The sequence below is a fragment of the Lonchura striata genome, chromosome 11 (assembly GCF_046129695.1).
Source record: "Lonchura striata isolate bLonStr1 chromosome 11, bLonStr1.mat, whole genome shotgun sequence".
Lineage (NCBI taxonomy): Eukaryota > Metazoa > Chordata > Aves > Passeriformes > Estrildidae > Lonchura > Lonchura striata.
This window is the reverse complement of record NC_134613.1, coordinates 4,225,279-4,248,518: the sequence shown is the minus strand read 5'-3', so window position 1 is coordinate 4,248,518 and position 23,240 is coordinate 4,225,279. Positions and strand designations below refer to the sequence as shown.

Below are 23,240 nucleotides of genomic sequence, written 5' to 3'. Positions count from 1 at the left end.
ATGGGAGCTGAGAACTCTGTGATGTACTCTAGCTTTGTTTCCCAGATAAGAATTTTGGAAAAAATATACTGCGGCCTTTACAGTAAATAAAGCAAAATGTTCATATTTTAGAGCTATAGATAACCAGCCGGTCACTTGTGTAGTTGTGGTTTTTTTGTACATTTCCAAAAGCTGCAATAGAGCAGAAGAAGCTAAGTGTATGTAAAAATCTTTTAAATTTAAATGTATATAACAGATACCATCCCTTTAGGTAAAGGAGCACAGAAAATTGTGTACTTTATGAATTATGGATAAATTATGTTTGAGGATATTTTCATGGAAAGGCATGCAAATACTGATCCTGCAAATACATGCTGTAACAGAATGGTGCTAATACTATCAAATGAACATTTGGCCATGTTTGCACAGCAAGGCCTTGCATTAAGGGGGGAGATAATTAACATTAACATAATTAACATTAAGATAAAGAACAAAGGCAGCATTTCTCATTTATTTTTAAAACAGTGTCTTGCAGAGATACATTTTGCTTGCTTTGGAAACAAAGGAACTCTGGCCAGTGATGCTGGACTGTGTGTCTGGTCACTTATGTGTGGGTAACTTCTCTGTGAGTAGTGGTCAAATGGGAGGGAAATTGCACAGAGCTGTGAAAGAAAAAAAAAATTCTGGGGTATTGGCCAAGTGTAAACATTCCAGATGCTGCAGATTGCAGGGCCCTGATGCTTGAAAGTATTGGACACCAAACTTGCTGAACTGAGAGTGGCTTAGGAGTGGATGCTGTAATTTGTCAGTGATCTTGAAGGATGCAGCAGTGATCAGTGATCAGTGGTGTTGAGCTTGAACAGTTTTGCTGCAGGGCCTGACACAGCAGAGGAGGGAGCTCAGCACTGAGGGTGGTTTGTTGTCTGAGCTGATGGTTTTTGCTCAAAACTTTGCTGGTTAGTGGTTACAGTGCTTTAATTAAAAGTTGGGCTGCCCTCCAGAAGAAGCAATCTGGCTCCAGATTTGCTGTTTGAGCATAGCAGAAATAGTAAATCTTAAGAAATGCAAACTTTTTGGTAATGTTCCCTTTTTACAGAGTAGCTTGAGGGAGAGTTTGTGTTCAGAAATGTAGCAAGAATTTTCATGAGATTTCTCAAAATGTGAGGTCTGCTTGTTGCATTTCTTTGGCCTCTTCCTTTTGAAGTATTTAATGTTGACATAAGTGTTCCACCAGCATGTCCAGATTGAGGATGGCAATGCATGGATGTTTTCCTCAAATAATTCTTCTGTTTGTGTCATGTCTGCATCAGGAGGGGACAGTTCTACATCATTCTTAGTGGAAGAATTTAGGGGAATATTTAAAATTAAATTATAGAAGTTTTCGTTGTTTAAGTTGAGAACTACATGGTACTGTATGGCTCTTCACTTAAGAGTGTCTTTTACTCCTACTGTTGCCTGTAAGTTTGCAGCAGTACACTTACAGTAATTCCTTACTTCACACCAGTTCAGGTGATATTCATAGTAGTTTTTCTTCTCACAGAAATACATCCATTAAAATGTGACTGCCTGGCTCTGCAGTAAGAAAGCACCTTGGCAATCTTAGTAGCTATAAGGATTTTTTTGTGAAATTGATTGCTACTCTGCTTAATTCAATGTTTTAGCTCTCATGGTGGGCGGTAGCCAAATACTAGTAAAAGTCATGAGAAATGGGGAAGCATGGAAGTGTTCCTTTCTTTGACACACAAAGTGAATTTAAAAATATGTTTCCAAATTTGTGCTCCTTATGACTGGGGAAGAGGAAGACTTAAATATCCTATGTGTGGTTCGTGGTTTTATTTTGATTTTTTTGTTTTTTAATAAAAGTCTATTTCAAACAACAGCTTCAGGGATTAATTTTGTTTAAACAAAACAAATTTTTTCAGAGATTTTTAGGATACTCTTTTAGTTGTAAATAACTGAGATGCCTGTAATAAACTCAGCCAAAACTGTTCAAAGGGAGATGAAGACTCCTGAAGAGGAGGACCTTGTATGGGCGGAAAGGAAGGCAAGGTAACAGTAGGCTGGGAGCAGCAGGAGGGCACGGAGTAGTTCTCGGGCAAATTACTTAAAGCAGGGGCGTGAGAAGCTTGTCCTGCTTTGCCCTGCTGCTTTCTGCTGAGGGGTGGTCACTGCTTCACTTGTTACAGACTGCCTGGCCCTGTGTGTAACAACATTCATTGCCTGGGAGCTGAGGGTGCGTCCGTGCAGCTCAGTAGAGAACAAGAGGGGCTGGGAATTGAAAAGCAGCAAGAAACAGCTCCAATAACATTGATTCACTGTTCTCTGAAGGTGATTGGAGAGATGGTAGTGGGACAAATTGTGAGAGAGTTTCATGAAGTTCAAGAAGTCGTGGGCAGAAGCTAATTGTAGGTATAACTTAGATTTTCTGAGATGGATTGCCTCATTAGCTGTGTTGTGGTAGCAAAGAGAACCACGTAAGTACTGCATCCTGTGTTGGTGGAAGCTCTTTGAATTCTTGGTGGTTTTTTGCTAGAGAACAGTAAAACATTGCCTTACATGGCCTGTGAGCAAGTGTCTCTAAAGGAAGTATAAGCTCTCAAATTTACCAGAAGTGAAGACTTGCCACTGGGTAAAGCTCCAAAGGAAGTACTTCAGTGCTACAAACAGAAGGGGAGATGTTTAGTCCTGGCAAGAAGTGACTGTAGTCTGTAGACATAAAAACCTGCTCCTTTGGTGGTCATTCCCAGATTGCCAGAGGTGGCTGTGTGGATTGGCATTTCCCAAAGTCCAGTTCTTTGACCTGAACTGTTCTTTACCCTATGTATTTTTTTTAATGAGAGAAATAGTTTTCTCTGGTTTCCTGTGAGTAAGCAAGAAAAACTATATGAAGCTGATTTCCATTTCAGATTAGAAGTATCTTGGTTACATATCTTTCTTACCAACTGACTCTGCAGTGTCCTCATGTGTCACTTGTTTGTTTCACTTCTTGATTTATGAATTTTTATTTGATTTATTTATCTTGTGTCCTGCCATGTGCATAATGTACTGAAAGGAGCCGGAGCAGCAGCTCCAGGAATAACTGAGGTTTTCTGCTTAATCTCCTTGAATGGTGCTTTGGAGCCATTTGCTGTAGGGTGTCATGGATGTTAAAGCTCGTACGGGTACAAAGAGCCAAAAGGTAAAATAAAAATCCATCTCTCTCATGGTAAAACTGAGACTGCAAATTGCTGAACCAGAGAGAGCACCCTAGGAAAGCATCAATTTTTGTTTGCTGTGCTGTTTGTGCTTTGTCTTGTCATTAGCTGCTGTTGGGGCCAAAATATAATAGCCAATAAATCTTCAATTTTACTAGACCAGAAGTGTTCTTATGTGATAAATGTAGACAATTCTGTGCCATTGCTGTGCTTTATGCAGCATTTACTGTGTGCCTTCGTAAGGACATATGTTGTTTGTTGCTCTCCATTCTTTTGCAGCTGTGCCTTGCACAGGTGCCCTCTTAATTTTTGAGGAACAGAACAAAAAACTCTTTGAAATTAGGTTGTCTTTAAATAATAAAGATAGTCATCTTTTCCACTGATAATGCCATCATGCTCTTTGGGAGAAGGTAGGAGAAAGGTTGGCTAAAAGATAAGCACTCCATGTGCTAACAAGCCAAAGGAATTAGGGGAGTATCTTCTCATCAGTGTTAATATTTCTGTTCCTGAACAGTCCATGTTACCAGGTCAGGTGCTTGTCCTAGTCTGGCAGCTGGGGATGTATGTTGAAATAACAGTAACTTTTCCATGAGAGCGTCTTAGTATTTGTATACTGTATTTTGACGTACTTTGAAATGACTTAGAGCTCTGATTCAAGGTATGTTTGAATTCTTCCTCACTTACTGCCCACATTTTTGACTATAGTCTGTAGGTTAGGCATTAATGTTGGATTTTGTTTTTTTCTTGTTTTAAATATGATTCTTCTATAGAAGCTAGTTAGCTCATGGGATCATCAGGAAATAGAGTATGTAGAGTTAGTCATTAAAGTAAGAGGCATTGCAATGCATTATTCACTTGTTGGTTTCAGCTGGCAAGAAAGCAACTTAAAAGAAAATGGGAATCTTCCCGAACATGTATGGGATTTTTTCCAATAATATAGATCTGTAGTTATATGTTCAAACAGTGCTTTGTGTGTAAAATATAAGATGCTGCTGCATTTTCTAAAGTTTGAGTGTAAAACTAAAGAAACTGAATGCATGAGACTACTTCTAATGAAAAATTCTGGCATGAAAATCATGGATGTGCATGTGACCACAAGGTGTACCCTGGTGCATTGTGGCTATTTCTTTAAAATCATACTGATTTTGAGTGGTGGTACCTTGGTGATCTGCTGATTATCTGTGTTGGATTTATTTTTGCACTTGGAATTACTGTGCTCATGTACCAAGAGCATGCAGAGATCTCACCAGTGCTCTGGCTCCTGCAGGCTGCGACTCGGCAGGACATGACCTACTGGCTTCAGGAGCTGCAGCAGAGGAGGTGGGAATACTGCAACAACCTGGACGTGGCGAAACGGGACAGCCGGACTTCCCCCACACCCAGTGACTTTTCCAAAGGTCTTGTTGCCAAAGACAACTCTGGTATGTTGGAAACTTGAGTAAGAACAGCAGGCATGGCTCTCTTCAATGTCAGTTCATCAATACAAGGTGTTGCACTGGGGTAGAGAACAGCCTTAAGAGCTTTTTCACATCTGTTTATCAAGTAACTCTATGTAAACTGTGCATATGCTACAATATTTAACATAAATGTGATTTTATATGTGATTTTGTATCCTTTACAAAATCTGTTGATTTCTTGAAAAACAGATTTTTTGAAAGGAAGTGAAATTGAGTAGTCTCACGATTAGGTTTCATTAAGCTCAGGTAAGTTGTCTTTTAGTGGTTGCAATATCTTGAAAAGTTAGTATGGTAAATATCCAGAAATGTAAACTCCACTTTTTAATGGAACAAGTATATTTTGCATTCTGAATGGCCATGCTTTTTTCCTGAAAAGTTATGGTGTGATGGATCTGACTGTCATAAAAATGCAGTGCCTTCAAAGTTGAAAGACAGCCTGCACTGATAATACATAAGTGAAATTCAGTCTCTGAAATACCTTTAGGCAAGAAAAATGTAATTCTACACTAGTGTCAGAGTTACAGAAATGTCTGTGCATTATACAGAATTATTCTGCATTTTTTACTACATTGCACAGGCACTTGTGAATTGTTTTATTCCTCAGTCCCTACAGAAATGGATTCCTTTCTGATTTCTGTTATCCATAAACAAGACTGAGTAAAACCCAGTTCTGTGCCAGGTTAGGCATTAGTAAGACTCTCCATGTTTAAGCAGTCTTGAGGTCAGACATGTTTCATCAACAGATGTCACATTTGGTTGATGTCACTTTGCTCCTGCTTTAACCCATCAGTGTTGAGCTGTTGTTGTCACACCTTGTCCCCTCCTGAGGTTCCGGTTCTGTTGCAGTGTTGTCCTCTAACCCTTTCTCTCCTTTGGGAGAATGTGCTACTTGTGGCTGTTTGCTCAACACAGTGAGCAAGCATGTGTTTGCTGGGGGCTCAGCTGGGCCTTTCAGCCACTGCAGGCAGCTCTGGTGCAGAGCTGGCCCTGCCAAGTGCTAGTGCAGGGTCTGCAGGCAGCAGCAATCAGCCTCTTCTCCAGATCAGTTTTTTGGCCAGTGTAGTTTCCAGAAGTGGTTTACTGTAGGGACAGATGAGTGGCAGGATTAGATCAAGACAATTGCTGGGAATCCTGGTGGGATGGCTTGAGACCCCTTTTTTTGTCAGCATCCAGTCTGGGTAGCAGCTTGTCAAACCATGTGCTCCAGAGCCATCTGTATTGGTGGGCAAAAATCTAAGTGTTGCAAAAGGGAGCAGGCTTTGGCTCTTTCAGCCCTTTATCTTTCTACCTTCAGCCTCTTGTTCTCTGCTGCACAGGCTCCCTTTTTTTGTTGTGTTTAACTGACCCTGTGCTGAGTAGGTTGAATTCATATGTTGGCCAGAAAGGAGCACTTTTTTTTCATTTCTGCTAGACTGATGAGTGGAATATGTTCAGTGTGCAATCAGGTGATTGCACAACTGGTGGACAGGAGGGAACAAGGCACAGTGACCAAATACAGGAAGGCAGAGTAAAGCAGCAGACAGGCTTGCCCTTTTGGCAGCAGAGTGTTGGATCACATCAACTGCAATATGTAGCTTGGCCACAGAATTTGTTCTCTCAGAGCTTGGGTACAATGGGAAATGAGCCTCTGTTGCTGTAGCGTGTGCAGACGCTGTTCCCTCACACCTGTTTTGTATCTCATCCGGTCATTTCATCACTGATCTGGTATTTTTCTGTAAGTCATTGGGGGCTTCCTGGATGAGCCAGCTGAACCTCTTCATGTGATTTTTTTTTTTTTAATTGTTTTTATATCCAGGACAAGGAATATCAACGTAAAGTGCATGGGCTGAGTAGGCCCATCCCTTTCAGGGATGGCCTGCAGTTAAACTGCATTATGTGGAATTTGGAGCTGCATGTAGAGTATCTCATTTTCTAGGACAAATCACAGTGATAATTCTTACCATCAACTGAATTATTTAAGTAGGGATTCCTTTTGGGGAGAAAGCAAATAGCCAGAATGATTGATGCTTGTTCCTTCTTTTTAATCAAGTACTCCAGGAGTTTCTTCTAGGGTTAGGGGATTCTGTAAGGCTCTGGTTTCATGTTGATGACTAAGATATGTGTCTTGTGGCTTTGTAAAATTTTTCTTGAAGAATTGAATGTGCATGCAGTGTTGTGATTTATACCGGAGCATAGAATTGGTTTATTTTGCTAGTGCTTGAGTACAGATGCTATCACTAATGTTTTAAATGGGGAAGTAATCTGTTTTCAGTCCAAACCCAGAACTGCTTATTTGCTTTGCCTGTCTGTCCTCCTCGGTCCTCTCCACTCCCAGTTCAGAAATCTGGACTAACTGGGGCATACATGGAGCTAGATACTGCTTTGTGGATCAGCTGTGAAAGGTTTCTAAGATCATTCAATGTGTAGTGAAAAATACTTCAAAGTATTTTTCAGAGTGGGATGTGGGAAAATGAATATGAACAATAATTACACTGTAGGATTTGTCGTGGAGGTGCCTTACTACCATGAAGGTAAAATAATTAATTTATTCTTTATACTATGTTGGATTATTATTTTTTTCTTGAAATTGATTGAATGTTAATGTAGTTTCTATAATTTCAGTTCTTAATTTGTGTTAATAAAACATGAAATGCCATGCATTTATAAAATTGTTGTGTTTTGAAATAAGTTCCAAAACAAGATTCTTTTTTTTTTTCACTTGGAGGTTGCACGAGCAGCCACTATCATTAGTTGTGCTTTGTGTGCTATGCAGTCCATGCTTCTAACAAAGCTTCTGGCTGGTGTGGGCAGGGGATGATGTTCAGTGAGCAGCCTCGGTGCCACATTCAGACAATTGGCATGTCTGGGAGGGGAGATGTATTTATTGGGAATTAAGCTCTTGAGCAATTCCTTTACCTGTCCTCTAAAAGGACTTTGCAGAATCAAACAGGTACAAGATGAAACAAGCTGTAAGTGTAAAGGCAGAATGTTAGTGTTCCACCCTGGCTTTGAGTACCCATAAGTTTTTTAAGTTTTTGGTCTGTGTGTTGTGGATTGGGTTTTTTTTTTTTTTTTTTTTTTCCCCTTTGGGATGGTTTTGTGGTTTTTTTTTTTTGTTTTTTTTTTTTTTTTGTTTTTTTTTTTTTTTTGTTTTGTTTTGTTTTTTTGGGGGATGTCAGAGTTTGGTTTTGTTTTTAATTATAATTTTGTAGTTAAAACCTACTTATTATCTTCTTCATTAGAAAGTAAATATAATCCTATCTTTAGTTTTATCTAAGCTATTTTAGCTGAACTGTGCTCAGTTCAAACAGCCACAGTGCAAAAGAACTTGAAATTGCCTTTGGCTGATAAGGCCCTGAAGTATCTGTTCATAAAAATCAAGGCAGTGTAACTTGTACCTCTATTTGAAACATGGCATGATAAATTTCTGTGTCAGATACCATTTTTCAAGGGTTTGAGAGATTCTTAGTGTCAGAGATCTTTATTTCATATTCTTTATCACAGAATGTTCTTTCTACTTCTAATCTTTGATACTTGATAAAAGTAACCCTTTGCTGAGTAATTGGAGGATATGGTTTGCTTAAAGATGGTCTCGCTGCTGGTGCCAAGCAATTGACAGAACAAAGGCTGAAAGACTCAGCAGTGATAAAAGAGGGCATCATAATTTCCTAGGGTTTAAGTAAGAGCCCATCCAATATGTTACTTTCTAATATTAATGTTGAATCAAGTCTGAGAGTGTCAAAAAATCTTTCATCCACTTCAGTACTTTATGAATTGTATCAAGAAGCACCTGAAAATTACATTTGGGTTTGTTTAATTTGCCATTTCAGAGGGCTTGTAGAAGGCTGTGAACTGCTTTCTGCTTCTCTCTAATGCTTTTTGGTATTCAGTGTATTCTGGATTTTTTTCCTCCCTCTGCCTGCTGGAGGGAGAAGGCAGCTCTCCAGACTAATGGAAACACTGAGGTAGCACAGCCAGTTAGGTTGTGCAGTCTGTGTTTGCCAGGGTGGTGTGTTAGAGCCCTGGTGTGCTGGCTGGGTCAGCCTGGCTCCTCTGGCTGTTGTGAGCTGTGGCTCAGGGCTGGGCCGGTTTCTGGAGCTGTTGGGAGCCCGTGGGGTTTGCTGGGGTGTGCAGGACTGTGCTGCAGCTCTGCATGGCCTGACCTGGGGCCCCTCTTGCTCCAGCACACAGGAGATTAGGCTGGGGTAGGTTGAGGAGGAGCTGCATTCAGGAATCCCGACTGGTGCAGGAAGTGTCTGATGTCCTACAGAGCTGTGCCAGCATTCTTGGCTCTGGCAGTGCCCAGCCTGGCCTGGCACAAGACTGCCTCAGGTTTGTGAAGGTCACTGACTTGCAGCAGCAGTGTCACTTTCAGGATGAGTAATTTATGGGATGAAGCACACCCTGAAAGCTGGGTCAGTGTTTTTGTGACACTGTTCTGAACTCAGTTCTGATTGGCTATTTTGTTGGTCACTCCTGAAATAATGCTTTGTAAGCATCACACAGGTCTGTTATCAGAAGTATGTGGCTGCAGTGAGATCTCACTGAGAAGTTTGCAATTTATAAGGTTCATTTGAACTGAATGTTTTACAAAGTCATGTTGCAATTTTAAGTAAACCCTGAACAACAGCACTGGCAGACTTAGCAGTCTGTGACCTTACATAGTCAATATTCTTTTACTTACTGAAGGTTATGTTTATTTTTTTTCTTTCTCCTCTTTTTTTTTCTTTTTTTTTTTTTTTTAAATTTAATATAGATTTCAGCATCCTAAGTCAAAATGCTTCAGCAGAGAGAGCTAGAAATATTCTAGCTGTGGAGACTTCTCCTACAGATCTGGTGGGGGAACAAGCAGCTTCTCAGCCTGCACCAGTCCAAGCAAGTGCCATCAATTTCTCACTTAAACAATGGAGTACTGAGATCAAGTAAGTTGTGAACCTGGGAGAAAGAGTTACCATGAGATTGGTAGTTCCTGACCAAGACTATTTCCTACATCACTATGTGGTCAGTGGAGCTTCTTAGAATGATGGGAGGTGATGGGGTGGATTTGTTTGTTGTATTGTATCTCTTCAAGTAAACAGTTACTTTATCTGTTGTTTGAAGGTTTAAGAGAACATAATTGTGTAGCATCACTGATATCTGAAAGGGAGACTCAGTCTTGTACAAGTCTTGTACAGCATTTCAAGTGATGGCATTGCTCTCTGAACCCCAGTGTTGTTGAGACTAAGTTGTGTTGTCAGCCACTGCTGCTTTTTCATGGAGCTGTCAATTCCCAGCATTGTAGTAGTCATTGTACTGAGTGCATAGGAACTACTTTTAGTGATGAAAATCAGACCAATACAAATCCTTATTTTTTATTTCTTCTTAAAAGAAGTGAAAACACAGGGCACAGATTTGAAGTGGATGTAGTTCAAATTCCTGAGCAAAAATGTGGCAGACCCATTCTGAACAACATCAAAACCCCTCACTCACAATGAATTTACTCTTCAGTACTAATTGCTTTAAAGAAAGCAGTCCCATTGGTTTTCTGCTCTCCTGTTGGGCTTCTTTCTAAAGAATTTTGTGGTTTGTTTTGCCCACATAGGTAGATTTTCTACTTCTGCTTGAAGCATGTTACAGTGCTAATGCAAAGCAGCTCACAAAGCAGAGCTGTAGCTTTGGTTAACCAGACCACGTCCTTCTTGAGCTGGTAGGAAAATGTTCATACAAATCCCTTTTAAAGCTTTCTGGTTTAGTGCAGAGATCCAAGAGGTTACCAGATGGTGTTGATTTTGACTCTTTTTCTGGCTGTGGGTTTGAGGTTTTTTTCCTAGTGTGGTGGTTGGTTTTCCTCCCTTCTCCAGCAGTTCTGTGCTATTTGGGACAGGGGGAAGATCTGGCAACCTTTGGAATATGTGTGCCCTATCCAGTGTCTTACTGGATTGTGATTAGTTACAGCCCCAGTGTTAGAGGATGGATCAAAATGTATCTGAAACTGCAGAGAGTTTCCTCTCTTGCTGTAAGCACATTGCTGTTTTATACTTATTAATTTGTATTAAGTTGTATAGATATGTCAGTAAAAGCCTTTGTCCTTCCTCCTGAACACATTTACACACATTTAGTGTCTGACAGAGAAGACATTGCTATAATAGCTGTATTTGTATCTTAGGTAGCAATTGTGATGTAATAAAGGGGTAGGGTTAAAAGAAAAATATGTCTTGGAGTTAAGCAGTGTATATATTTGCAATAATTAAAGTTGAAATGCACTCCTCTACTTCTAAAAATACACTTTCAAATGCTATTTTATATATACAGACACTTAAGCTTGATTTTTTTTTTTTTTTCCCATTTTCATGCTCTCACCTACTTATTTATGCAGACTATAGATCTGGAAACATACTGAATTACCATAACTTCCACTTATATAACCATAAGAACAAGACTTAAACCCCAGACATTAAAAATAGAGATTCATTAGATCATACAATTGGCTCTTGCGTAAGTTGTCCAATTGTACTTAGGGAAATAAATTTTTCAAATTTATCTATTTAATCTTTCATCGTCTTTTAATCTGGCAGAAAGCAATGAAGGACTGCTGCTTGAGTACCCTGAACAAACCTGTGCAAAAGCTTTACAAAACTCAGCATCAGATATGATTTTTCATGGGCCTAACAGCAGTTCTTCAAAGAAGTTTTTCTGGAAGTCACTTGACTTGTTCTTTGTGGTTTTTTAAGCTTTAGAAGATGGTATTCAGGCTTTTAAATGTTGAGGATGAGTGAGTGCAGATCAGGCACAGAGAATGTGGAGTTTGGAGTTGCCTGGTAAGAGATCAACCACCATTTGGAGAAGTGTAGAGATGCCAGGGGGCAGTTCCCGAGACACTCACTGATACTGGATGTCCAATCCATCATCACCCAATTTGATCTACTTAATTTGTGTGGAAAGTCTGAACAAAGAAATTAGGCTTCTTTCCCCCAGCAGGAATTACGATTATTTCTGGAAGAAAATGAAATCTGTAGTATAAATGAGTCTTTGCTAAGCTTGTAAATTGATTGCTGAAATAGTTTTATTAATAAACATTGGGATTATTTTTAAATCATAAGTATTTATCAGTTCATCAGATTATAAAAGTTGTGCACTGCTTAATGATTGCCTTAGAATTCATGTTGATAAGATGTTAAATCTCTTGCGAAGCTGAAGGACTGGCTTGGATCATCAAATGATCTTGAAAGTGTAATATGGGTTATTTTCTGCTTAAGTTTTGAAGAGAGAATGTGGATGATGGAGTGAAAGCATCTTAGTGAGCTTGCACAGACTGTGGAAAATGCTGAGATACTAAATATATTTCCAATTTTATGCCTGAAATATTAAACTGGTTCATATGGGCTGATTTATAATGTCCTTATGTAGTTGAACAAAGGCTTTTCAATACTGAGTTATGTTAATACTCGTTGATGTAAGAGTGGACATTTCCTGAGTGCGTGATGGTTGTGGAGAGCTGGGTCAGGTAATCTCATCCTGCTGGGAAATGTATTGTTCTCCTATAGAATTATCTGGCTGGAATTCAGAGGCTACCCCTGAAATGTTCTTGAAGATAGTTGGCCATGTTCCATTGTAGAAAAGAAAAAATGCAAAGGAGTCTTGTCATCAGCATTGCAGCTGCAGCAGGTCTCTTGGATGATCCCAAGTTTTCTGTTAATCCCCAGTATGGACCTATAACGTACATGTGTTTTGACTGCATGCCGTTCAGTTTAACGCTTGGCAGTTACTCTAAAATTCTAAACTGCAATTGATCAATAAAGAGATGCTGCTTATAAATCCTAAGTTTGTTTTGTACTCGCCCACTGCAAAAACAAAGCTAAAACAGGGGGTGCAAAAGACCATGGCATTAAAGTAAAATAATTCTTCTGTTCTTGGAGTTTGGCTGTTGATTCTAAGTGCTATTTGTTAATGTATGTTTTATTTTCTTTGCACTTTTATTTGGTATTGGTTTTGTCTATGTTTTTAGCTTATTTTTAGTTTGTACTGTTTGAACTGTGAAAAGCCCCTTATAAAAATAATGCGAAATGGAGAAATATTTGTCACTTTTTCCTGCTGCCTTTTTTATAGAAATTCCATGTCCTCCTTAAGAAAAGGAAGTAACGAAAATCGCAGGAGTATATTTTATACCACCGAGGAGTGGGAATTGCTGGATCCAACCCCAAAAGACTTGGAGGACTCAATGGCTCTGGAAGAAAAAAGGAAACACTTGGCAGAAGGAAGTAAAGGTAGAAGTGGAGGAAGGAAGGGGATCATATGCCTTACCTTGTTTAGCATAGAGTATCTTGTTATGTCTGTCTCTAGGACATGAATGGAAGCTTATCTTTTTCTTCACAAACCATATCCAGAGCTCTGTAAACTATGTTTAACAAAAATCAATTTCTTAGGATGTGTTTGGGGTCCTCTGCTGTTCCAATACAAGAGAATAAGGACAAAGCCTTGTTATCCACTGGTTTGGGTTTCCTGAGCATGCTACTGGTTTGTTTTGTCAAAGGAGTAGCAAAGTAACAAGGTGAAGGGAAATGCTGATGTCTGTAATTACTCTCTTGAGTGTCACGGAGTCACCCACTGAAGCAGAATTGCCTTTAGACTCTGTGTATGTACCTGTTACCTTGATTTGCTTCTGAAATGGGACAGAAGCAGGGATGGGCATGAGGCAGCAGCTCATCTGTGTATTGTAACTGGTTCTCGGAATTGACCAGTGTCTGGAATAACCTTGTCAAGAAGTTTTTACATCTTTTTAAGAGTACCTTAGGTGACATCCAGGTGATTTAATCTGTTAGAAAATTATCCTGTATGTGGAGGTGAAACCTTACATTTAATCCTCTTACAGGAGCAGTAGGCTGTGATATCAGAGATGGTCTTGCTCTGATTATTTGAAGCAAAGTTTACTTTGCCATAGTTACGTATACCTTTTATTTTCTGTAATGAATTGTAAAATTCTCTTCATGTCTTATATGAAGCATGTTAATTTATGAGCCAAGTCTTTTATCTGGGAGGGGAGAAGATTTTTGAGCTTTTTTTTTCCCACCAAAGGAAGCTACTTGGAAAATGAGGCATGTTTAACACTATTGTATTGAGTGGTTTGAAAGCTGCTCAAAGTCTAATGTTAATGAGTATATGTTTTAAGAAAATCTGAATGCTTTGAAATGCCTTTTTACTAAGTGAACTGAACTAGAAGAAATTGTTTTATGCAGGACTGACTAGTTCAGCTTTTCCATTTGATTTTGGCCGCATTCCATACAAAGCAAGGCGCCCGTTGAAAGATATGATTGGATCAAGCAAAAACCGCAACAGCAGTGACTCTTCCCCAACAGAGTGGTGTTCTGGCAATGGGAGCAGACTGGTCTCTGAGCTGCAACTGAAGTATCAAAGCCAGCAGGAAGAGTTGGAGAAGCTAAAGAAAGATCTTTTGAGCCAAAAGGTAATTAAACCTTCAGGCAAAGGGCGCAAAAGCAAATGGGTCTGGCAGGTGATTGTGAGTTTAACCTTTCTGGCCCTCTCACTGCGTTAAGACCTGATTGGTTGTTATAAAATGATGGTTCTAAACAAACTTTTGTGTACAAAAGTCTTGAAACAAGGACCGTCTTTTACATCTGTTGAAGATAAGAGTCCTGAATAAAACTTCTATTTGCGCACTGTTGATTGACTTGGTTTATCTGTCTTCCTTGTTCTCTGAAGTTAACTTGTTTGGTGTCTGCCAGGATCCTGGATGATAGTCATAGCTTCTTTTATCTTGGGAACTTCTCCTTTCAGATTCTCTTTGTCTTTCAGTACTTTCAGTGCTAGTGCAGGGGATGGCAAATCAACCTGGCTTCTTTCTCTCCTCAGGAAGGGTTTTGTAAGATAGGCTTAATCATGATGTGTGTATATAGTCTGCACTCACATGGTGGTCATACTTGTGTGCCCTCATAACTCATATTTATTCAATACCTTGGTTTTTATCTAAAAACTTCTATGCATTTAAAGAAAAAAATGTTTTCAATCTTGTGAAGACCTGCTACTTCTGCTATTTGTATTTTCCTTTGTGTGAGGTGATCAAAGGGAAACCAAAGAAGGAGTCTGAGCCCCATATTTATACTCATTTTAGGCACTATCTTTCCTATGAGTACATTTGAGCTTCTGAGCCTGCTGCTGTGGAAAACCTCATTGGTCTAGTGCAACACTATATTCATAGCTGCTTCTATTTTAATGAGCAAAAAAACGGTGTCTTAGGCGTCATTTCTGTGGCAAGATTTTCTAAACAGCCTTTCACAGACTTCCTTTTTGACAAAGCAGCATTTGTTTTTTACCTCCTTTTATTTTCTCCACATCCATTAGAGAAGAGAGCTCTTAGTTACCTTTACTTTTTCCATTCTGTAATGATTTCCTGTTAACTTTTTGGGCTTAAGCCACTTCCTGTTCACCCTACAACAGGATGCCATTCTTGCAAGCAAGGCTTTTTTCAGCTTCTGAGTAACTACTGGGCCTCAGCTGTCCACTCCTTTTCCTTAATGTGTTGTAGCAATTTCAGGCAGGATCACTGATCCTTAGCTCAGTGAAGGACACCGAAGCCATCTATGTAGGCCAGTCATTGTAAGGTGTTAGCCTGCTAGAAATCATGTCGTAAAGCGTTTCCTTTTCTCTTTGAAACACCAGCATGAGGTCTTAACCCATTGCAGAAACTTTTATTTTGCTTGATGTTACATTTCTAAGCTATAAAACTTAGAAAGTTAAAATTTCATTGAGTTTTTTTGCTGTTGTTTTTTAATTTTCAGGAACTTGTTCGACTTCTGCAGCAAACAGTCCGATCTTCCCAATATGATAAATACTTTGCAAGTCACCTTTGTGAGGGGGTTCCCAAAGATACATTAGAGCTGTTGCACCAAAAAGATGACCAGATTTTGGGCCTCAACAATCAACTTGAAAAGTTAAATCTGGAAAAAGATAGTCTCCAGCAGGAAGTCAAGAATCTGAAGTGTAAAGTTGGAGAACTCAATGAACGGCTGGGAATGTTGATGGAAACTATTCAAGCTAAAGATGAAGTCATCATGAAACTTTCCCGCCAGCTCAGCGAATGTGAGGACGGCACATCCTCTCAAAGTGGAGCAATAAATTCCCCCACATCCACCTGCACTAGTAAGGAACTACAGGAACTGGACAGACTAAAAGTAAGAGCACTGTCTCTGTCTTGATGCATAGGGGAATCTCTTCTCTCTGTAAAAGTACTTTTTAGTCTGCTGTACTGTTTGAGATCACTACACCAGTTCCCCAAGACACTCATCAGCAGAGGCTTTCTCAGCTTGGAACCTCCACTTTGAGCTGTTATGTGACAATCTAACCAGAACTTCCTTCCTTTGGGCCATCTCTAGTGCAGGGCTATACTTTCAGGAAATTATTAATTGGTGTGGAGCTGAAGAGATGTAAGAAATAATCAAAGGAGCAGGAAGGATTAAGGGTAAGAGGAAAATATAAACATGGAGAAAACAAACAGAAAGCTTGTTCTGTTTTTTTTTTTTTTTAATTTTAAATATCAAGAGTGAGGCAACAAAGAGCATGTAGAAAAGCAAGGGGAAGCTCTGAGGAGACAAAAAAAAGAGGGAGGAGTATAAGAGCCTGCTTTACTAAAGCTGCTAACTCCTACTAATGCTTTATTTTTATTCTGTAACATACCATTCTGAATGTGTCACAAGTCCTTAATGGAATTACTGAAGTTATCCGCCTTGCTCTAAACAGTCTTTCTTGCCTTTGGGTAAATGTTATATTTCAAATTGATGAACATTCCAAATTTGGAATATAAATAAGTTGCTTAAAATATGTTTAAACATGTACAATTTTCTTTCTTATGTATGAGCCTGGTAAGTTTCAATAGATGAAGTTGAAACCAGAAGTCAGTGGTCTTGGTAGAAAGCAAACAGATGCTGGGGAGTAGAGGCTCGTAGATGTTGGGGAGTGTGAGAGTCCTGTGGCTGCTGGGAGGGTACCAGCCTCATCCCACAAGCTCAGCTTTCAGAGGCAGTGTTTGTAGCCAGGATCTGAATGGATTAGGCAGGGAAGGTCATTGTTAGATCTATCTTTCTTTATGGAGGCAGACATGAAACTTGTACTTTTAATGAGGGCTGGTGAGGATGGTGAAAACCCAAGGGGCATTCATCCCCTGCTTTTTTGTGTTGCTGTGGCCTCTGGGATGGGCTCAGCCTGCATGTGCCTGTTCTCCCTGCCTGTACCCCCGACAGCAGCCAGCTGTCTTCTGCAGGCAGTGGAGCACTGGGAGCGATGCAGGCAAGGCACAGCACCACCCTGTGCTCATATTTGGCATGTGTGTTTCATTTACATGAAGTCCAAAATTAATATTTGATTTGAGCCTGATATTTTTAAATAAAATCCTATTAGTAGCTGCTGTTTCTATGCTCTAAGGTGATCTTTATCTGACAGGCATAATCCACTTCAGTTTTTTTTTTTTTTATCAACAGGACAATCTTCAGGGTTATAAGACCCAGAATAAATTTTTAAATAAGGAGATTTTGGAACTTTCTACTCTACGAAGAAATGCAGAAGCAAGAGAGAGGGAATGGCAGGCAAAGGTTAGCATGTTCTCACTTGGCAATGTCTAAAGCATTTTTCAATACTTCAGCTGTAAATCTACCCAGGAAATGGAACCATTTAAATGTATTAAATGTGATAGCTTAAAAAAAAAATGCCCTCTCTGTCCTTGCAGACTAATCTTTCTGAATGGATTCTTGAAAGAAGTAATTGCTTTTAAAATTGTGTGACTCGGTGGAACGTTTTAATAACTTATGAACAAAGGCATGTACATGTCTGAAAACATTGTTTTCTCAGAATTAAGACTGTAATGATTTTTTTTAAAGGTCAGTGACACGATGTGTAAGGATTTGATAGGTCACAATCGAGCTTTCTCCTGAGCACAAAGGATGGCTATGGTATGGTGAATGTAATTTCTGTCTGGATGAATTTGAGTGTAGAGGTGTTGCAGGTAAATAATAAAGGTTTCCAGTGCTTGGGGTTAGGGAAAATGCACTCATCTGTAACTAAGGTTAGATACCTGTAGCTGGTTTGGTAGGCTTTGCTTTTAGTTGTTTGGAAGCATGCACTCACTGGCCAGGCTTAAATGCTGTATTTTTTGGCACAGAGGTGTGTGCTTACAATTCTTACATGATATTGCCTAACTGGTATGCCATTTAAGTTGTCCTTTTTCAAACATGCACAGATTAAAGCTGCTACAATACAACCATTTTGTTCTTTTAAGGACTTCATACAATGCAGTGATAATTAAGGTTTGCTCAGAATTTCCATATACAAAAAATGTGGTGGAAAACATCTGGTCTACTATGCTGCCTTATGTCTCCTGGTGTTAACAAAAATGGGAAAGTTAAGCTGACTGTTCTTGACTTAGATGTTTCTAAGCAGCATAAACCAAAAGAATAGCATTGAGCCAGGTTTTAAAAGTGTAGTACAAAGTAAGCATCTGAAGATTTGTATCATGTATTGTTTTCTGCAGTATACCAGCTTAGAAGCCAAACTCTGCCAGATTGAAAGTAAATACCTGATCTTGCTTCAAGAAATGAAAACTCCTGTTTGTTCTGAGGATCAAAGTCCTGCTCGTGAGGTTATCACACAGTTACTGGAAGATGCCTTGAAAGCAGAACCTAGTGAACAACCAGAACAAGCATTTTTCAAACCCCACCTGGTCAGGTAGTTTGGTCCTATTAAATTAAATGTATGTGTATGTCTTGGCCAGTGGGCTCTATTACAACACTGCAAAACAGACAATGAGAATGTATTTGCAGGTTTGGGTTATTTATTGTATTTCCCCTTCATTAATGAGGGAATGGTTATGAAATCCTTTTAGCTGTGTAAAAAGCCTTGTCTTGGGAAGACCTCTGATGCAGGTGGAGATGCAGATTGAGCTCTAGGTGGTCTAATCTGGAAGATGAAGGGCCACAAGGCCTGGTGGCACCAGCCAGACAAGAAACACTGGGAGACACAGCGAGGACTCAGGAGGAAGAGGGCTGTGAAGACTTGGACTGTGAGGGGCTGAAAGCTCTGGAATTCCTTTGTTGAGGGCACTTCATGGCACTGTGGCACGGCCTCGATTGTGTCTGTGTGCCTTGAATAAGGAGCATGAGACTTTGCTGAGGGAAGCCTGGGGTGGAAGCTGTGAGGAAACCTGGCCTAGCTGTGAGTGTGAGGTGTGCAGGAGCTGAGTAGGGACTGTAGGGGGGCTTTGGCCCCAGCAGTGACAGTCTCTGTTGGCAGTGCAGCTGCCAGGGAGTCTCAGAAATGGTCACACTGGGAAGTTTCACTGACAAGTTTATTCATTCATTGAGATATAATATCAAACTTAGACAAAGGTATTGCACTGCAGATGCTGAAGGTGAGCTGCTGAGGAGATGGGTACATTCCAGCTTGACCATGTTGTTAAATAAACTGCTTAATTTGTGTAGTAGTATATACAGGAACATGGGTACCAAGTCTTTTGTTTATGGATTGTACAAGTAATTGTTAAATAAAGAAAAATTTCAGAAAAGTGTTTAATAAGCACTATGTTTTTAGCGCTATGGAGAGTAGCTTTCAAGTAACTTTATGGTGGGAACCTGAGAGCTTCAAAGCTACTGAATATATTTTTAAAACCTTTTTTCTTCCTCTCCATTACAGTGAATATGATATATATGGTTTTCAGACTATCCCAGAGGATGATGATGAGGAGAAACTAGTAGCAAAATCACGAGCTTTGGATTTGAGATCACTTTCACTAAGTGAAAATCGAGAGATCTCCACAGGTGTGAAATGGGAAAACTATCTTGCAAGCACAATGAATAGAGAGATGATGCGCTGTGTGGAACTGAAGAACCTTATTCGGTCTGGAATTCCCCATGAACACCGTTCCAAAATATGGAAATGGTGTGTCAATCTCCATGTTAAAAAGTTCAAGGACAGCGCAGTACCTGGCTACTTCCAAATCTTGCTTCAAAAAGCTCTGGAAAAACCAAATCCTGCATCTAAACAGATTGAGTTGGATCTCTTGAGGACTTTGCCAAACAACAAACATTACTCCTCCCCAACGTCTGAAGGGATCCAGAAGCTGCGAAATGTGCTGCTGGCATTTTCCTGGAGAAATCCTGACATAGGATATTGCCAAGGGCTCAACAGGTAAGATTTTGCTTATCTTGGTTAATAAGTATGCCGTGAAACACCTAGTGAGCCTTTCAAATCTCATGTAGAGCCACATGGTTTGAGCAGCAGTTTGCCTTATGGGTTGTATGCTCATAATTTATAATAAATAACTATCACATTTTTTAAACCAATTAAAGAAGCAGTTGACCTGGATAATAAATTTTGTAAAATCAAGTTGACATCAAAACTGGAACTGGAATTAATTCTTAAGAAACTAGTTACTTAAATGTAGTTTTACATTGACTTCATGTCAGTTGCAGGGGATTGTGTTGCTTTTTTGTGCAAGGTTTTTTCTTCTTTTAAAGCAAGCAGAAAAAAAGGCTTGAAGGTTTTTTTCGCATTGTTAAGGCAAAAAATTTCAGCATTTTCCACTGGTGTCTTCAATCAGAATTGAGGAATTTAAAGGGGATTCTTGTGTTACAATGCTAAGAAAAATTCTGTTTTGTTGCAGTTGGCCTTTGCCAGAATAGCTTTGCTACTTGGAGATCTGTAGTAAAAGAAGGTGCTACTTGAAGCAGGTGTGTTGGCATAACACCCTGTCTCATCCCCATGATGTAATAGTATAGATCTCCACTTGTGCACTATTTTATGTACTAGCATAGGCTTTTGAACTTAGAGCAGCTTTGTCTTTTGAAAGAGCACTGAAAAAGTAGTGGAATAGAAACAGTGAATCATGAAGTGGTGGTGGTAGCAGTAGTAGTATTGTGGAAACCTCCACCTAACACCCTTAGAATAAACATCTCCTTTCTAAACTAGACTCTGTATTTAGAGAGCTCTTAAAATTGACAACAGCAACACTTCAAGAAATTCTTTGAGCAAAATTTTGCCTTTTCTTTTTACTTACTTAGCTGAATACAAATATTTGGTGTGGCTGAGAAGGCATGGCTTTGCCCCATTTTGAACTTCATCAAGTTTTGCTGTTCAGTGGTCTGCTGTTAACATATTTATCTCTGCTGAACAGAAAAAATACTGCAATGGTTCTTACTATAGTTTGTATAATTTTCTCTAAATAAACCCTGTTTTCAGGTTGGTAGCAATTGCACTTCTGTACTTGGAACAGGAAGATGCTTTTTGGTGTCTAGTAACAATAGTGGAAGTTTTCATGCCTTGTGATTATTATACTAAGACACTGCTGGGATCCCAGGTACGTGCACTGCTGGGATAAAGCCTGATCCTGTAAACTTCAGCCAGTCAACAGCTTTCCTCTGCAAATGTCTGATAGGTGTCTTTGTAATGGGATGGGAGTGGAGTTGACAGGGGCGGGTTCCAAGTGCCAGGACCCTTGTTTGGACAAGTGTGATAGTTGTTGGACAAGTGTGACAGTGTGATAGTTGTTCAGTGTCCCGCTTGGAGTCCTTAACTCCCCTTCACAACCCTGAACTGTGTTATTGTTCCTTTCCTCAGATGGTGGTGTGGGGCTCTGGGAGAGGGCGGGCTGACAATGCATTTGCAGTGCTGTGGGCAGTAGCCACTGTAGCTTTCCTGCGTCCAGGTGATACTCTGGTCCAGGCTGCCTTCTCCAGCCAAGTGTTTGCCCAGCATTCTCTCTGCTCCTGTGTTCCTGCACCAATGCAGCGCTGGTGACCAGTACTAGAAATGCCCCACCTGCGTGTGAGGAGCCCTATGAGACCAGGGCTGGGTTGAGAAGCAGACAATCTGGAAGGGCAATCTGCAGTGGATAGCTGTGTGTGCTTTGGGTGGATCTAGCTTGGAAGTGTGAGCTAGACAATCCTGGGTTTCTTGGTTACCTCTGGAAAAACTTGCACTCACAGCTTGATAACAGCCTTGCTCTGAATGATGTGCTGGAAAATTTGAACAATAACACTATTTGTCGTGTCTTTAGGTTGATCAGCGAGTATTTAAGGATTTATTGAGCGAGAAGCTTCCACGATTACATGCTCATTTTGAACAATATAAAGTTGATTATACTCTCATCACTTTCAACTGGTTTCTTGTGGTTTTTGTGGACAGCGTGGTTAGTGACATACTTTTCAAAATCTGGGACTCCTTCCTCTATGAGGGACCAAAGGTGAACTGAATGGGCTGAGTTTGTTTATTTGTTACCTGATACCAAATTACTGTGGTACTTTGGTTAGTACCACAAAGTACTGTGGTTACTGAGTGTGGGGATAAAAGAAGGTTGCTTTGCAAAACTCTTGTCAGTTAAAATGACTGGTAGGAAAAAAACAAGAGAGGAACTGTGCATAACCATTCAAAATATTTTTCAGCTTTTGGAAATAGGGGCTGGGGAAGGGAGATAAAGGGAGATGTGACTAAAGAGCTTCAGTGCAGCCTGTGCTTGAGGGGTTTATAAAGATGGTCATGAGACTCTGTATTCTGTACTTACAAAGTACCCAATATTACATGTATTTTTATCAGGTAATATTCCGATTTGCCCTGGCACTGTTTAAGTACAAAGAAGAGGAAATCTTAAAGTTGCAAGATTCGATGTCTATTTTCAAGTACCTTCGCTATTTCACACGCACCATCCTTGATGCCAGGTGGGTAACTTACACTGAGGTGGCACTGAAGGGCTTGTAGTGGGCCATGGGAGATGTCTGTTTTGTAGCATTGGTGTTTTCATCTAGATCCTAATTCATGTAAAGCAACTAGAGGTGCAACCAACTGCTAGGATTTGTCATGAGCACTTTTATCTGGCAGAGACAAATCAGAAGTGATGTAGGCTTAAACAGTAATTTTTGTGAGGGAGATGACCTTGTTTAAGTATCATGGTAGCAGCATGTCAGAATTTTAACCATAGGTGAAGTTTCCCTCTGCAATGCAGATGTAACTTCTTACTAAGATGTTTTATGATAAATGAAAATACATCCTGGCTCCAGCATTAAAGATGTGAGCCATGTCCCCCACAGCTTAAATTTCTTACGCATGGTTAATGCATGGGCTTCTGCCACATAATTCCAGCTGGCTTTAAGATATACTTGGAAGCAGAGAATAAATACAAATTAGATACTTTTCTGGTCTTCAGTCCTTGCATAGGACTTACAGTTTGTAAATTATGGTCTAGTGTTTTTAGATTTGGTCTAGTGGGTTTTTTTTCCCCAGTTTCAAGACTGTAGAGTAGTAGGTTAATCTTAAAAAGAAAAGTCATATTGAGATTGGTTTAATGTCTGAAAATGTTTTGCACATCTTTTGAAGCTCACTAGTTTTCAATTTAGAAAAAAAGGTATATTGAAATCTGAGATTTTTTTTTATGTGATAAACTCCATATAAATTGAGGCTTTTACTTTGACTCCTGCTGCAAGAGCTCTATTACTTTTACTTCCTGTGTATCAGTTTTGACTGGAGAGAAGTTAGAGCTGAATAATCTTGTGCTTGAAAGAGATTGCTGGGATTGATGCAGAGAGAAAAAAATACTTTTTTTATTCTTACCCCTTCCAAACAAAATTTTGATATTTAATCAGAGGTGAAGATTTGGCTTTCC

General features: G+C 39.7%; 1 protein-coding gene across 5 annotated transcripts in view; it reads left to right on the top strand.

Moving 5' to 3' along the window:
- Window positions 1-23,240, top strand: part of TBC1D2B (TBC1 domain family member 2B) — a 31,401-nt gene that overhangs the window by 2,676 nt on the left and 5,485 nt on the right. For 2 of the 5 annotated variants that reach the window (XM_021547343.2, XM_021547347.3), the window contains exons 2-12: window positions 4,441-4,594; window positions 9,366-9,531; window positions 12,695-12,852; window positions 13,822-14,048; window positions 15,382-15,774; window positions 17,077-17,187; window positions 18,123-18,316; window positions 19,280-19,774; window positions 20,825-20,942; window positions 21,642-21,827; window positions 22,178-22,299. In XM_021547343.2, coding sequence (XP_021403018.2) covers window positions 4,441-4,594; window positions 9,366-9,531; window positions 12,695-12,852; window positions 13,822-14,048; window positions 15,382-15,774; window positions 17,077-17,187; window positions 18,123-18,316; window positions 19,280-19,774; window positions 20,825-20,942; window positions 21,642-21,827; window positions 22,178-22,299 — 2,324 coding nt within the window. The remainder of the gene's footprint in view (window positions 1-4,440; window positions 4,595-9,365; window positions 9,532-12,694; window positions 12,853-13,821; window positions 14,049-15,381; window positions 15,775-17,076; window positions 17,188-18,122; window positions 18,317-19,279; window positions 19,775-20,824; window positions 20,943-21,641; window positions 21,828-22,177; window positions 22,300-23,240) is intronic. The other 3 variants (XM_021547345.3, XM_021547346.2, XM_021547344.3) reach the window with 3 other exon arrangements.